This window comes from Urocitellus parryii, chromosome 6, assembly GCF_045843805.1.
Source record: "Urocitellus parryii isolate mUroPar1 chromosome 6, mUroPar1.hap1, whole genome shotgun sequence".
Taxonomy (NCBI): Eukaryota; Metazoa; Chordata; class Mammalia; order Rodentia; family Sciuridae; genus Urocitellus; species Urocitellus parryii.
Window position 1 is genome coordinate 149,193,390 of NC_135536.1, and position 14,290 is coordinate 149,207,679.

The 14,290-nt window shown below is 36.0% G+C and overlaps 1 protein-coding gene across 2 annotated transcripts in view; it reads right to left on the bottom strand.

Moving 5' to 3' along the window:
* Nucleotides 1-718: 718 nt before the first annotated feature.
* The window catches only part of Trpm1 (transient receptor potential cation channel subfamily M member 1), a 129,908-nt gene continuing 116,336 nt past the window's right edge, over nucleotides 719-14,290 (bottom strand). For both annotated transcript variants that reach the window (XM_077799379.1, XM_077799378.1), the window contains exon 27: nucleotides 719-1,991. In XM_077799379.1, coding sequence (XP_077655505.1) covers nucleotides 719-1,991 — 1,273 coding nt within the window. The remainder of the gene's footprint in view (nucleotides 1,992-14,290) is intronic.

The window sequence follows — 14,290 nt, forward strand, 5'->3', positions numbered from 1 at the left end:
TTTTTTGGAGATTCATCTCTATATTGTTCTTGATTGTGTATCCTTTAGGTTTTAGCTATAGCTTTGACACAAACCATCACCTAGATACAATTGATTTGTGTTTGCTATTGATGACCATTTGACAACAGACAGATGCATACTGAATATTTTATTTTTACACATTAACAAAACTCTTGGTCACTCTAAATTGTTAGAGTGTGATGTGTGTTTGATGTAATTGTGTACTTTCCCCCCATTGTGCGATTGAAAAACAAAACATTGAAACATAAACAAAAAACTCATGAGTTGTATGGCTCCTTCCCACTTCTTCTTGCACATAATAATCTTATTTTAAATCCCCCCTCAGCACCCCCTCTTTTTTTTTCCATTTTGCTTACTTCTTAGGTGACCTGATGGCGATTTACATGCTGAAAGGCATTTCTTAGGCTACTCAGTGGCTCCCAGGAATAAAAATATCCTAATAATTAATTTTGCTTGCTGATTAATCAGTTTATCTCCATTGCCATATTGTCACTTTCATTTGATCCTGCTTCAATTAAAAAGACTCAGTTTGCTAGTATATGTTAACAAAATACTACTTTAAATGTAGTGCCTTGAAATTTAAATTCACATTTCCAGCATTTTTTAATGAAAACATTTTCAGCAATTGATGAAATTTAGATGGCCACGATGGCACCCATTTGTGGTTCTGGTTTAAAACAAAACAAAACAAAACAGATCAACATTCAGTTTCTGTGGAAGTTTTCTCGTGCTCAATCTTTTGTTCTTCCATTGCAGTTGCAGACACAACTACTAGGTTACTTACACTGCTGGCTTGTCCGGACCTGTCTAATTTGTCCTGAAGGGGTTTAACATTCCTAGGATGGCCATGTAAACTTTTTGACCTGAGAGATGGGAATCCCAAAGTTTGGTCTGGTTTCACAGACAATGAGTTCTCCTTTTCCATTCTGTCAGTAACAGTGAAGGACAAATGAGAGATTTGAGGGATACTTTGAGAAACATAATTCTCATCTCTGCTATCTGTCGGCTGCTCTTTATGCTCTGCTTGCACTGCAGTTTCTGACGTGATGGAAGGGATATCTGTGCTACGAGACCGTGTGATCTTCTGCACCTGATATTTCCACTCGGCTGTCCATTGCTGAACTGTCGAGGGGCATGCTTGGTCCATGACTGAACTGTACTCAGCATTCCATTTGTTATACCCACCAACCACCTTTCTTCCCTCAGAATAGACAAAGCTTCTGGACTTCATTGTTTTAAAAGTATTGACTGCTTCATCGGGGTAATAGCGTGTAATTTTAGTTTCTTCCAGGGGATAGGAAATTGTGCCTTCCATCTTTGTGGTCTCTACTGTTAACTGAGTGTTTGGAAAATCTGATTTGTTCTGTCCGTGCATAACATTTGTTGGGTTTAAATCTGGAGAAACCGTTTCTGCTCTTTTAGAGTCTTCCTGTCTTTCATCACCTTCAGTTGAAATCCCAATATTTGGACCTACTTTGGTTTCTGAAGTGTTCTTGGAGTTGTCTACCCCAAGTCGATTGCGGTCTGGTGTTGCTGGTGGGCTTGGACTTGAAGAAAAGTGAAGGCTGCCCTGGCGTTCAGGGAGTAGGTGTATTTTTGAGTCCTTCTCTTCCTTCACACGAAAGGAACAGGTTTTCTTCCTGAATCCTGTCCCTGGTGACATGGAAAGAGAAGAATCCTCAAACAATAACTCCTCCCCATTAAAGTGATACCGATACATGCTGTAGCCATCGGCACTGTTGATGCTGCTTTGCCGTAGAAGGTAAGCTGCATCACATTCTGATGAAGCTCGGGACCGGGTCTGTATCAGATCAGACTTGTCAATTCCTGCAAGATTTTCAAGAGCATTCACCATTCTGCTAGATAATTCTTCGAGTTGAGAAAGTCGAAGTTCAACAGTCTGTAGGGAAGTTTTCATAAAATTTTCTCGTTCATTGATTTCTTCCAGCCTCATTGACATGCTTTCAACTCTGGTGAATACAAAAGGGATATATTTGTTAAACCAAGATAACTGAATAATAAAAAATAAAAGGATGACATCATTGTTATATGATCTTTCAGGCGTTTGAGAATCATGGTGGGCATCTTTGAATATCTCTAATATAACTACTCAAATGTCTGTGAAGTTAAGTCCTACATATCCATATCAGGAAATAATGGAAAAATAGTTAATACATAGATAGCTTACTACGTGTCAGTAATACTGCCAAGTACCTTACATATTCAATAACAAGTACTTGCTCAGGTGCTATTCTAGGCTTCCTTAATCCTCACAACTGCTCTGTGAGATAGGCACTATTATTATCATCTCCATTTTAGAGATGAGGAGATTAAGTCATGGGAAGTGTGAGTAATTTGCCTTAGGGTGCACAGGTAATCAGTGGTGGAGCTGGATTTGAGTATAATTTTGCTCCAGTCATTTTACCTTAGCTGATACATCACACTGTCGCTAGTAATAAAGAAAGATTTAATTGTACCTCAGTTTCTGTAAGAGATTGGTCCCAGTACCTTCATGGATACCAGAATTCATTGAGGCTCAAGTCCTACATATCCAATGCTATAGTATTTGCATAGAACCCACACAACATCCTCCTATGTACTTTAAATCATCTCTAGATGATTTACAGAACCTAATGCAATGTAAATGCCATAAGAGTTGCTATACTGAATTATTTAGGGAATAATGATAAGAGAAGACGTGTACATGTTTACTACAGATACAATTTTTAAAAATGTTTTCAAATTGAGGTTTATTAATCCAGGGATGCAGAGCCCATGGATATGGAGGACCAAATGTGCTAGCACTTAGTCTCTGAAATTTTAACTATAACCATCAGCAATAAATGGTTAAAATAAAGTCCTTACTCAAGTTCAAGGGGTTCAGAAAATGAATTGTTAATAATTAAGTTCAGATTATCAGATGATATGCTTGAATGACAATAGACCATTTAATTGTCTGAAGAATGCCAGTAACTTTAATTACTCTTTTTACTTAATATTCCTTTAATGAGGTTACACAAGAAAAGATCTTGGCAGATTATAAATGCCTAGTGTTAAGTAATTTTAAAAAATGCCTAGAAGATCAGGCAATAGCCTACAAAACTATAAATGTTGTCTGGACTAAAATCCATTGAAATTGACTTTGTTTTATATTCCAACATATACAGTACAATTTCTTTCAAACAGGTAGTAAGGTATGAGCAGGATTTAAGCCTGCCTTCTAAAAATTAAATTTGTAGTCAGCTGCAGTGGTGCACACCTGTAATCGTAGTGATTCAGAAAGCTGAGGCAGGAGGATTCCAAGTTTGAGTCCAGCCTCAGGAACTTTAGTGAAGCCCTAAGCAAATTAGCAAGACTCAGTCTCAAAATGTAAAATAAAAAATAAAAAGAGCTGGGGACGTAGCTCAGTGGTAGAGTGTCCCTGGGTTCAATCCCCACTATCAAAAAACCAACCAACCAACCCAACAACTTAATAAGTTGAATTTGTTCCAGGGATGGGCATAGGAGTCCTGGCTCCCAGTTGAACAGTGTGGTGGTCTGTTCCAGCAGATTTCTCCCTGTGTGAAGGCAAACAACTTGATCTGATTCCATTGTGCTTTGATTTTTTTTCTCACACCTTTCTTAAAAATGGACAGTCTTACTGGGCACAACAGCACATGCCTGTAATCTCAGTGACAAGGAGGATTTTAAGTTGAAAGCCAGCCTCAACAGCTTAGTGAGACCCCCAAGTAACTTAGCAAGACCCTGTTTGGAAAAAAAAGTTGTTTTTTTTTTTTTTTGAAAAGGGCTGGGGATGTGGTTCCATGGTTATGTGCCCCTGGGTTCAATTTCTGGTACAAAAAAAAAAAAAAAAAAAAGAACGAAAGAAAGAAAAGAAAAAAAAGACAATCTCTGTAGTCACTTGGCTTGTAGCTTATTTTCAGAAAGACTCTGCTACCCTTGCTACACACCTCACTTGTTCTGCTTGCTTTCTTCTAACACACGATGGACCCCCCTTTTCTTATCTTTTGGACAGTGCTTGCACTGAAAAAGTTCTGTTCTGTGCCTGGCTCCATGTGGACACCACACACACCCTGCTGCTTCTGCAGCTGCATTGCCACTTTAGCTAACGTAGCTCTTCTATTGGCTACATTGACAGCTGCACTCTGATATGTGGCAGGGCCCCGGCTTCTATTCTTAACTTTTTTCTTGGGGAGAAAACTATTTATATAGTTTTCTTCGGAAGCCACATCACTTGAGCCAGGAAGGGTATGGCTTCCTGAAAGTTTGCCACTGGGGAGGACCAAAAATTCACCTTGAATGAGAAGTCCTGATTTCCTTCTTTTAAATAGACCTGTAGGTTTTAAGAGTTCTCTCTCATCTTGTATTTCAGAAGCCCACAGAAGAACTACTTACTGTACCCTTTCCATCACTTTTGAGTAAGACTTGGTGTTCTCTTTCAAATGGCTCCTTGCTCCCTTCATGTCTATTACCCAAGATTCCTTTTATATTAAAGCCACTGTGCCTCTTTAACAGTCAAATTTATTGCCTTTAACAAATACTACAGTCAGAGATAATGTAGCTATGCAAACTGGTAAAACAGAGATAAGCATCTTTCCTTTCAGATCTTTATAATTCTCCCCTTATTTTTTCCCCTGTATTGCTTAATTCAGATAACAGCATTACCAAACATCCAGAAATTAAAAAGAAACCTCAAAGTCTTAGTATCCTTTGGTTTCTCTTATTCTTGCTCTCACCCTTTACCTCTCTACCCTTTCCTCCCTCCAACCTTGAATTAGCTACCAAACCCTGTGGGAAAGTCTTTCTTAATGTCTCAGTCCTCCATTCCTACTGCCACTCCCTTCCTTGTAGCTGTGGGAGAAACAATGCTTTATGAAGTGGCTTTGGTTAAGAAAAATCATCAGCTGCTTGTTTCAAGCCTGTAAACAGCATGGAGATCGCACATTTTAAACAGTTTATGCCAAATCAAGGGAGGCTGTAGTGAGGCTTTTGCTTCAAAATGAGGTCTTCCTATGTTGTCCAAGCTGGTCTCAAATTCCTGGGATTAGGTAGTCTTCCTGCCTCAGGTCCTACATAGCTGGGACTATAGGTACATGCCACCACCTGGCTGTTTTTACAGCATGTGTAAAAGAAGAAAGAATAAAGGAGTTCAGGTTCACTTATGTCTGAAATAATTTACAAAAAGGAAAAATGATGAACTATCTTCATTCCTAGCCATGTTTTGAGACTTCCACAGTTATGAAAAGATGTTTCAAAAACCTTAAAATCCAAGAAACCGTGGTTTCCATTTCACGTGGGAAAAGACAGGCTATCTGGCAATCAACTTGACAAAAGTCCTACATCTGTTTACATATTGAATAGCAGGAAAACATAAGGGAAACCATCATTTATGACAGATCTCATAGTGGGATATGATTAATCAGCAAGCATGTTATTTGTTTAGTTTTCTCAGTCTCAGTTCAGCTTTTCTTTTAGCACAGAGGAAAATATTTTCAACATAGCATACAACACCAAAGTGGTCTAAGTCCAAGTGATTTGCTTTTTTTCCCTTTAATTAAACTTGATTCTTAGAGAGAAAGAGGAGGTCCTAGGGAATGAAACTGACCAAATGATATTGTTACATTTTGTATACATATGAGACTCCAACAACAAATCCCATTATTATTTATAATTACAATATTCCAAAAAAATAAGAAAAATAAAGCTAATTCTCTCCTAAAGATGTGTTTCTAGTTAGAATGTACTTATAGTACCTTTTTAAAATTTGCTCAAATTAGTTATACATGGCAGCAGAATGCATTTCAATTCATTGTACACAAACAGAACACAACTTTTCATTTCTCTGGTTGTACATGATGTAGAGTCACATGATTCATGCAATTATACATGTACCTAGGATAATTATGTCCGTCTCATTCCCCACCATCTTTCCTATCCCCATGTCCCTTCTGCTCCCCTCACTCCCCTCTGCCCAATCCAGAGTTCCTCCATTCTTCTCTTGCCCTGCCCCATTATGAATCAGCATCTACATATCAGAGAAAACATTTGGCCTTTGTTTTTTGGGGATTGGCTTATTTCACTTAGCATGATATCTCCAACTCCATCCATTTACCTGCACAAGCCTCAGTACATTTTGAAGGATATTTTAGTTGTTTTCATTGGGGGACAAGTATGAAAAGAGTTGGTAGGAACATTTATGCCCAGCCTCCATTTAATTTTTAAAAACCTCTGGCCCATAACTACATAATATACTGCTGAAATTTTTCTAAGTATTGCATTACATCTGGATATTGATTTGGGGAGAACTGAAATCTGTACTATACTGAATCTTTCAAAACATGAATATGATATATTTCCTTATTTGCTTAAGTCATTAATTATTTCTTTTAATAGTGTTTTAAAGTATTTTGCATTTGGATTGCATTCTTATCTTATAAGATATATACCTAAGTATTTCATTTTGTCAGAGCTCTTGTTGAACTCTTGTTGAACTCAGTGTTGTTTAAAAAATTTTAAAGTTCAATTATGTTAGTATATAGAAATAAAATTGATTTTTGTGTGTTGCCTTTTTATTTGGTAGTTTTGATAAATTTACTTATTACTTTTAGGACATTGTTTAGTTTTGTTACTTAACAATTTTATGTAATTTTCTTACATAGACAGCTGTGTCATTTACAAGTGAGAAAGCTTTAGTTCTTCCTTTTTAAGATGTATGTCTGTTATTCCTTTTTCTTGCCTTATTGCACTGGTTAAGACTTCCAGCATACTATTAAATAGCCATGGCTAAGAGTGGCTGTCCTTTTGTATTCCTAATTTTAAGAAAAAGTAATTTAGTTTTACATGTTGGTGTGGGGTTTTTTTTTTCTGTAAATTCTATTTTACCTTCTACCAGTTTTCTGAGGTTTTAAAATTTATTTTATTTTTATTATCATGAATGAATGTTGAATTTTGTCAAATACTTTTTCTATACCTATTGATAATTCATATAATCATGTGGGACTTCCTTTAAATTGTTAACATGATGGATTTCATCAATTGTCTTTAAATATTGATCTGATCCTTCACTCCTGCAATTAACTACCTGATTATAACTAGAACCAGCTAGTAATTCTTTTAGACCTGCTCCGCAAGCAGTGAATTATTTGTCTAAGAATGTCTTTATTTAGCTGGGTGCAGGGACGCATGCCTGTAATCCCAGCAGCTCCAGAGGCAGGAGGATCATGAGTTCAAAGTCAGCCTCAGCAAAAGCAGGGTGCTAAGCAACTCGGTGAGACCTTGTCTCAAAATACAATACAAAATAGGGCTGGGGATGTGGCTCAGTGGTCAAGTGCCCCTGTGTTTAATTCCTGGTTCTCCCCCCCTCCCCTACCCCGCCCCCCAAAAAGAATGTCTTCTTTTTCTCTCCATCCCGAAAGGATAGTTTTGTTAGGTATGGAATTCTGGATTGACAGTTCTCTTCTTTCAGCCTTTTAAAAACATGGTACCGCTTCTTCCTGGCCTCCGTGGTTTCTGACGAGAAATCTGCTATCATTCAGATCACCATTCCTTGAAGTAAAGGGTCATTTTTCTTGAGCGGTTCTCCGTTTTTTCTTTGTCTTTAGTTCCCAGCAGTTTCTAAGATGTGGGTGTAGATATCTCTGATTTAATTCTGTGTAGTGTTCTCTAAATTTCTTAAATCTACAAGTTTATGTTTTTCAACCAAAGTTGGGAAATTTTCAGTTACTTCTAAAAGTTTTCTGAACCATACACTTTTTTCTACTGGGATTCTTATGACAAAAATGTTTTATCTTTTGTTATTGTCTTTCAGTTCCTGGAGGCTGCCCCACCCTTAGTCAATTTACTTTTATTTTTCAAATTAGTTAATTTGTATTGAAATATCTTCAGTTTTACTAACTCTTCTGTCATCTTTATTTTGCTATTAAGTTTATCTAGTGAATTTTTAAGTTCTAAAATTTTCTTTGGTTCTAATTCTTATTTTTTTCCTGATACATCCATACTCTCCATTAGTTTCAAGACTCTGCAATTTTGTTCACATATTTTTATAATAGATGACTTAAAAGTCTTTTTTTATATTTTGATGCATTTATTTGCAATTGTTTTTTATATTTTTATTTTCTTTTTAAAAAATTTTTTTTATTATTAGTTGTTCAAAACATTACAAAGCTCTTGACATATCATATTTCATACATTTGATTCAAGTCTTTGTCAGATAATGCCATTATCTGTGTTATCTTGGCATTGACATTTATTGATTATCTCCTTCTCAGGTGAGTTGAGATTTTCTAGGTTTTTCATATCCCAAATAACTTTGAATTACATCCAACTGTGGAATATTTTATCATGTGACTTGAAGTCTTGTTTAATTCCCATGGGGAATATTGATATTTTTGTTTTGGTAGGTTATCAATCTAGTTAGATTCAGTCTGCATGTTTCAAAATGCTTTCTATGGCTGATTCCAATTTCAGTTTAGTTTCAAAGACTACAGTGATTATCAGACCTCCAGTGGTGAGTCTTAACCTTTGTAGTGGTTTATTCATTAGTTCAATTCTAATGCTTTTGTGAATATTTCTTCTTTTTAAATGCAGGTTTTTACAATTATAAATATCTTTCTGAGTACTGCTTTTCTTGCATCCCAAAAGTTTTTGTATATTGTACTTTCATATTTGTTCACCCACCTTGAGGTGTTCTTTCTCTTCTGATTTCTTCTTTGATCCACTTGTTATTTAATAGTATGTTAATTGTCATATTAATGAATTTTTTATTTCCTGTTGTAATAACAATTTAATTTCATTGTAGTTGGAAAATATACAACTTCAAATGTTTCAAAGCTTTTTGAGACTTGTTTCATGGCCTACTCTTTGGTTTATTTTGGAAAATGTTGCATATGTTCTTGAGAAAAATATGTGTTTTGCTATTGTTGAGTGGAATGTTCTATTAGTATCTTCTAGGTTAAACTGGCCAAAGAAATGTTCAAGTCTTCTGTTTCTTTGATGATCTTCTGTCTAGTTTTATCACTGGTAAAAGTGGAGTAGTAGAGTTTCCAACTGTTATTGTAGAACTGTCTACTTCTCCCTTCAGTTCGGTCAGTTTTTAGTTCACATATTATAAGGCTTTGCTATCAGGCGCATATATGCTTACATTCTAGAGAGACTGACTGTTTTATCATTGCATGATGCATTTCTTTGTCTCTAGTAACAATATTTATCTTAGAGGCTACTTTGGATATTAATGTAGTCACTCCACCTCTCTTTTGGTTATTGTTTACATTGAATAATTTTTCTTCCTTTTACTTCCAAACTATTTGGAGTGAATCACTATTTGGAGTGAATCATCATATTTTTTATCTTTGAATTTGTTGATTCTTTAATCGGCCTGCTCAAATCTGCTATTGATCTTTAATAGAAAAATTTCCATTTCAGTTATTATACTTTACAATAAAAATCAAGTTGTGAACTCCAGAACTCACCTTCCTTGTTCTCCCTTTCTGCCTTGTCTGGTTCTTTATCCTTAAATTTGCTCCAATATCCTTCACAAATATGCCATCATCATCAAAATGGAAAAAAAATGAAATTCTCTTAGAACTTGAGGATCTCAAACACCAAGCATGTGGTATTCCTGATTTGGGAAAACCTATTCTAGAACTTGCAGCTACCTCTGATGTTTGTAGAAGCACCGGACAAATAAAAGTTGTCTGTGTGCTGCCAAAGACCTAACCATTACATATAAATGTGTGTTGCTATCCTGGGTTTAGATATTATTTAATTAGATTAACATGACTGCATTCTTTATTGTGTGGTTTTGAACAGTTTCAAAACAATATTTCTTTAAAAATGTATAAATACTCTCCCTGGATATTTCAAATTGTTTGGTCTAATCATGTATAATTATTTTTCTACATGACTAGTATTCAACTCAAAAGACCTATTTCTTGGGATGATGGATACTTCTGTGATGCAAAGTGTTCTTTCTTACCAATTAATTTCTTATCAGATCTACTTCTTGCCATTTCCCTTCAATCTGAGTTCTTGACTTTCAAAACTATTTCTGTATTTGAATTTGCTTGTAGATTATATGATGTACCAGTACCATGTTTTTGTTTTGCACATTATGGTAGCACTTAACAGCAACAATTATTCCATTTAAGAACACTTTCAAAAAAAAGGCATGAAGGCCATTTATCTAACCACCAAGCTCATGATTTCTCAACTGGCAGGCCTGCAGAACAATTCCCAAGTGCTGGCCTTCTGCATTCTAATATGAAAGGAAACTATAAACAAATGAAATCTATATACTGGGCCCCGATTAATCATTCTCTTGCCTTTGAATAGAATTTTAAGTACCACTTGATATATGGCACTATTTACCCTGCCCTTCACTGATTCATGTGTGTTCCTATTAAAGTCACTGAGGAGCCCATAACCTAATTTGTTTAATTGGCCTTGATCAATAATCGCTGTGTTTCCCACTCCCTTTGGATTCCTTTTTTGCTTGATTCAGAGATTAGTATAGATTGGTCTTTGGGTTCTTCTGTTAAAAAGGTGCACGTACTGCCCTAATTGGTTTCAAAACCTGATGCGTGTGTGTGTGTGTGTGTGTGTGTGCGCGCGCGCATGTTCATATGTGTATATACTTATTTTTTAAAATCTAGAAAGTGCAGTATAATGGTACTAGATTGACAACTGGCATTGTATATCCCGACTCTTTTTGTCTGTTTAGCTTGATTTTCAGAAAAACAGCAAGGTTGTTTTTGATTAAGATGTTGTCAACCTCAGGGTTCCTTTTGAGATGTGCTTGTATTCAAATTGGGGATAAAGTTGCCCCTCCAACTTCTCTTTATCAGGTGTCTGTCACTGTGAGTCCATTATAAAACAACAATAATATGTGTAGAATGATGGTGTTGTGAGAATTAAGGGAATTGTACACAAGAAAGTATCCATGAACTGTATAAGTGCTAAAATACACAATTATGTGAAATAAGGTGTCTTTGCAAATCTTCTCTGTATCTTGGCATATCTATTACTAAGAGTACTTGATTTTGAGTACAATAACACTACCATTAAAGTAATTAAATGAAAACACATTTTTGATAAAATAATTTTATATTACATTTTCTATTTTGTTGAAATACTAATACACGCAACAGTATGGAACTTATGTATATGTAGAACTTTTGTAGTAACTTCCAAAAGACTACCTGCACATAATTTTATTGGACACTGAATAAACTCTATAAACTATTTAATATGAGGTCCAAATTCATGTGCTCATGGTAAGAATCCTTATGTGTTTTTCCAAAGGATAGGACTTAGACACTTGGAGTTCTGTACTAAGCCAGTTATTAAAACTTATTTTATGTGCAGTCATCTTTTTATGTAAAACAATCGCCCTTTGCCTACATGAGGCATCTCATAAATTATATGGGACCATTTCCTTAATGTCAAATTAAATGTTCACATGAAAAACATGATGTTAGTGGCATTAGGTCTAGTTCATACTTGAAGAACTCCATGTTTTACCCTTGAGTTCTAAGACTATTCCTGCCTTGTAATTTTATTCCAGATCTATAGATTATAACATTGTCTAAACCATTCTAAATTTTACACCCAGCTATTTTAGTTTTCATCTATTTCCTTATATAAGACTGTCTTTTAAATTTAGTAATTACAGGGAGAACACCCAGGAAAGAACCTTGTGCTGACTTGCAGAGTTTTTATATATGAAAGACTGAGTGAAGACTACTAATAAAAGAACAAGACTGGAGTCTTAAATCTTCTGGTTTTCTCAGTCTTTGTAATAAACAACATACTGAATAGTTATTAAAAGGACATCAAGCTCTATGGAATTCTAGCTCTATGTTATTTACATATACTTACATGGTCATACTCAAACCTCCTGGGTTTCTAGAATTCAAGTGTTCTAAATCATTATCCTTTTCTGGTTATGCTCCACTTTCTATTTGGGTCAGACTCTGTGGTTGGCCACCAATGGAGCCTTATTAATATCTCAGGTTATCTCTCCCTTACCTCTAACACAATAGTGCCTATCCTAAACTCATCTTCTATCCTTATCAGGACTCCAGAGTTGGGCAAGGAAAAAAAGGTGCCTGCAGGAGCACACATAGCCAGCCCTTCAACCTCCTTGCCCTATGTGTGTTGACTTTTTGCATCTTTGCCTTTGGACTATAAAGTGTAACTGATGAAAGTCAAGGGAGTGACAATGACTTGACCCAATCCAAAACCACGTTATTCAATTTTAGTTGGATCTTCAGTATTCCTGAGAAGCAATCTTCTTTCCTAGTATATTTCCCCTAAAAGTAAACTCACTTGACTTAAATTCTTACTGACTTCGTGACCATAATCTTGATTGGGTTGGGGGTACTTTTCCCTCATTACCATTTTTTTCTTTCTTTGTACCTAGACTTCTCATTAGATTAATGCTCCTGACGTCTATCCAACAGTTTATTTCTTTTCAGGGAGGACTGCGTTTATGATTGGAGTTTGGGAATCAGGGCACCAGCATGCTTTTATTTCTGTCTTTGAAAAGGAACTGCCTGCTAGGAACTTGGTTCTCACTTTGTCTTGGTCCTATGGTAAGCTGAGTGGGAAGGCTGACTCAGCCCATGAGAAGGAGGCTTCAGGGGCCACTGCTGCCTGTAACTGAGTGGGCATGTTCACTTCTGGATGTGTTCTTGGAAAGAAGTCAGCCACACCCTCCAGTAAACTTTTATGACTAATAAAGTGGATATTTTTATCTGTATCTGCCTGATGTCTGCATCTTTTCCTGAACTGGCTCTCAAAATCAGATGAGTAACAAGATTGTCATTCACTGTGAACATTAAAATTCCATTAATTCCACTCCTTTCCTTTCATTCAAACATCTTTGACTTCTATTAATTTATAAGATGATGACATTCAGCTGGGATCAACCCCAAATGACCTTCCCATCACTGCATATTTGTCTTTTCTATATGTCCTTCTTTACATCTGAGACATCATCCACCTCCCAAGACTGATCTCTGTTTCCATTCCTCTTTTAGTCACTAGCTTGTCTTCTTGTTTGGGTTTCTTCTGCTAGCACCTTCTTTTCCAACTCACATGGAAAGAGGATATCAAACAAAAATATTTCAAAGCCACATATTGCTGATCAAACCTTCAGCAAGTATGAGACCTTAATCCAGACTCATATACAAATCTGACCCAAAACCACCTAATAGAATATTTCAGCAGAATAAGAATCTGCTATGATAGGTTTGGCTAGTCTAATGTCGATATCTCCTTAAGTACAGGGCCAACTGTATTGAAATATAATTTTAAAATTGCATTCTATACATTTTGAAATATACACTACACATTCTAAAAACCCAGTCTAATGTACTTACTCTAACCAAACATTAGGTTTGGTGCTAAGCTTGCATGAAGCCACAGAAAAAAGGAAAACACAATGGATAATATGTGTCTCCTTGTTTGAGAAGTTAAACTCTAAGTTTTGTTAGGAAAGATTTTTTCCAACTTAATTGATCTTGAACCTGTAGACCTGTGATAAGGGACGCTGAATCATAAAGAGAACAATGTGTTTCACAGTTGATTTACAGAAGACACAGAAGGAGTCTTGAAGCTCAAATTGATGATACACATAACTAGTTATTTACCTGGTATGATGAAAATAGAATATTCAGGTCGACAAGTTCTACCTTGGTTGTGCTAGCAGAAGTTATCTATCAAATGTTTTCAGCCCACTGGCTCTCTTGATTGTCTCAGGTTGTCCCTTCAAGCAGACATTACCTGCCAACACCAGCCCTTATTTTGGTGTTGCTGATATTAAGTATTCTTCCTGGCAATTACGCCATAAACCTGTGTAACTTGAGGTTGTTCCTGGTTCCTAACAGGAAAATCAGTGTTTTGAACCCAGAGGAAGCATAGTTGATTCCCTCTTTTTTGATACTCTGGTTGAGGATAGGATAGAAATTTGTATTTGAGTCAGGAGAGATAAATTTTTGAGTCATCCATGCATTCATTCAAAAACAAAAACAAAAAAATCTCCTTCCTACTATGTGAAGATGTGCAGATGCTAGACATAATTTTGGCAAACAAAATATAGACATGGTGTCAGACTTCATGGAGCTTAGAAACCAAGGATCCTGAGCCAGTCTAAGGTGTGAGGTGGTAAGGGAAATTTTCCATCAGGAACTGGCATTTGAGCAGAGATTCACAGGATGAACAGGGAGAAAGGGTGTGGTGTACCAAACAAAAAGAACAATATGTGCAAAGC